The sequence below is a fragment of the Penaeus japonicus genome, unplaced genomic scaffold (genome assembly GCF_977035675.1).
Source record: "Penaeus japonicus unplaced genomic scaffold, GWHDUDI00000001_assembly GWHDUDI00000033, whole genome shotgun sequence".
Classification (NCBI taxonomy): Eukaryota; Metazoa; Arthropoda; class Malacostraca; order Decapoda; family Penaeidae; genus Penaeus; species Penaeus japonicus.
Genome location: NW_028234435.1, coordinates 20,528,347 through 20,530,846, shown reverse-complemented (window position 1 = coordinate 20,530,846; position 2,500 = coordinate 20,528,347). Strand labels below are relative to the sequence as shown.

The following is a 2,500-nucleotide window of genomic DNA, read 5'->3' as shown; positions in this document are numbered from 1 at the left end:
GTTGCAGCCCACAACCAGCTTCTGCCTCCCCCTCCCACATCCAAGACACAGCAGAATAAACAAAATAATAGATCTAATTTGAAGAGTGAGTACTTACTTCCTTGTTCTTGGTATTTTCATATTCATTAGGAAGGGTAAGCATTTTAGGGACTAAATTATTAAGATGTGAGGAAAGAGTTGATGGGTAAAGCAGGTTACTGTAATTTTGCGTATATTTCTAGTGTATTACAGTTCATATTTGTGTATTATATTGTGGGCATTGTGTATGTCTATTCATTGAAGATATATGTATTTACAAAAATTATACTCTTAGGTGGAGAGGGAATGAGTTTGTGTGTTTGGATTTGTTTGTTCTGTTCTATGTTTGAATATGTATGAGTGTATGTGTTTATATAACTTCAGAATTTTGCCATTGTTATAAAATATTAAGATTGTTACTTGTTTTCAAACAAACTGTTGCAGATAGAGGTACTATTTCATTTCTGTAGAGGGGAAGATAGTACTATTAATTTTCCATAAAAGGATAGAGGTTCTTCTTCTTTTTATTATTGTTGTTATTATTTTTCAGTGACATATCTAAAATTATATACAATACCTTTCTTATCAGAAATGCCACCGAGTCTTGAATTTGTGTCTTAATTAATTCCTCCCTTCTTTGTTATAATTGGTGCCCTTTATTTGTGAAAGGAAGCTACACATGTATTTATTGTATTGTAAAGCTTTATTGTATCGTTTTCAATTGAATTAAGGAAACTATTTTAGTTATGCAATGGATTAACTCTCCAGTACTTTTTTTTTTTTTTTTTTTTTTTTTGTCATATTTTACCTGAACCTTTTTTAGATTAGAATATATTTTTTTAATTAGTTTTCTTTGTATTCAATATCATACATTTTTTTGTTCATAGGTCACCATTCATCCTATAATGACAATGACTCTGATGATGCAAGCTCAGAGGAAGAATGGAGAGGTGAGTTGTCCTGCTTATTAATGCATGTTTCTTAGAACTGGATGTTAAACCCTGAGAATGCGGGTAGACCTGTGTCAGGTATATTGTAGATTTATTTGTCTATTATGCCTTCCCCAAAACTTGCTAGATTTTTTTTTCTCTTTCTTTCTTTTTCCATCTCTTTTTTTTTATTTGTCTCTGAATAGCAACTAAGGAATAAGTTAATTGATATGATTTTTGATAGGAGTTTTAAATCAGATAATCATGAGAAATACATTCAGCTTGATTTCCATACCTAAATTGTAAGAAATTTGTAAAAAGGTTCTTCTATAATATAGGATTGAGATATGGGTTTGACATTTGCAGAATCTCTTTGAATAGTGTGAAAAAAGAGAGGAAGAGAGAGAGAGAGAGAGAGAGAGAAGAAGAAGAACAGCTTCTAAGATTGACTAAATGAAAGAAAACTTATCAAGTATTGATTTTTTTTTATACCAGAGCTTACTGTAGTGCTTACACTATTTTTTGAGTCGATTTCTATGCCAGTTGCAGTGAATGAGGTTGAGGACTGGGAAATTGAATCCAGATGAAATATATATTTATGCTTTTGTAAGGCAAAATAGATTTACTCAACATTGATTGACTTAAAAAGCTGTTTTGCATATTCTGTCAGGATTTCTAATTTTCATTTTTGCCTATATTATTTTCTATCTGTGTATCCTCTCTCTCCTTTCTTGGCTTTATCCATTATTCTACTTTCCCTATTTATCTTCTGTTTTATCTTGTATTCCTCCTTCATCTTCCTCCTCCTCCTCCTCTTCCTCCTCCTTCCTCCTCTTCCTCCTCCTTCTTCCTCCTCTTTCTCATATTTACGGAGTACTCCATATCCATCTTCCTTCTCCCTCTCTTCTTTTTCCTCTTCTTCCTTTTCTTTCTCATCCTATTTATTATATACCTCTTCTTCTCTCATCTCTATCTTTCCTTTATTTTCTTTGTCTCATGCCTTTTCCTCTATATACATTTTCATAAAAGCAACATAAACATTCACTTTTTATTGTCATGCCTTATGAAAATTTACAATTTCCAACATATACAAGTCTATTGTAGCCTTCATATGCCAGATTTCGTGATGTTGAGCATTCCACAAATTTTTAATGATTTTTCTGCCTTTTCTGATTGGTTGAAATGAAAATTGAGGATGGCATTTTCACAACAGTTGGTTTAATGTGCAACACTAAAATGGCTAATTTCATTGGAAGAGTATATGTATCTGTGGTCTTTGGTGTGAAGCCAGCGTTAAGGTGCACGTAAATGAAACTTTTTTACCCTGCTTGGTATGGTGAATATTCAGTGCATGAGTTCCATTTTGCAAAGTACACAGGCATGCAGTTGCTTTGATAGTTATTCAGCTTCAGTGGTTAAGTTTGAATATAGTTCAAGATTAGTTTGTCTCCTCAACAGTTGTAATGAGAATAGTGGAGCCATATAACTGAAGAAAAAATATCTAAAGTTTTACGAGAAATAAGCAGCTGTTTTTTTGTATTATTGACATAGCT

General features: G+C 32.2%; 1 protein-coding gene across 1 annotated transcript in view; it reads left to right on the top strand.

The window, feature by feature from the left end:
- LOC122246266 (uncharacterized) overlaps positions 1-2,500 on the top strand; it is a 25,606-nt gene that overhangs the window by 4,690 nt on the left and 18,416 nt on the right. The window contains exons 3-4 of the mRNA XM_086556671.1: positions 1-85; positions 906-968. The exon at positions 1-85 is cut by the window's left edge and continues 15 nt beyond it. Of these exons, the coding sequence (XP_086412797.1) occupies positions 1-85; positions 906-968 (148 nt within the window). The remainder of the gene's footprint in view (positions 86-905; positions 969-2,500) is intronic.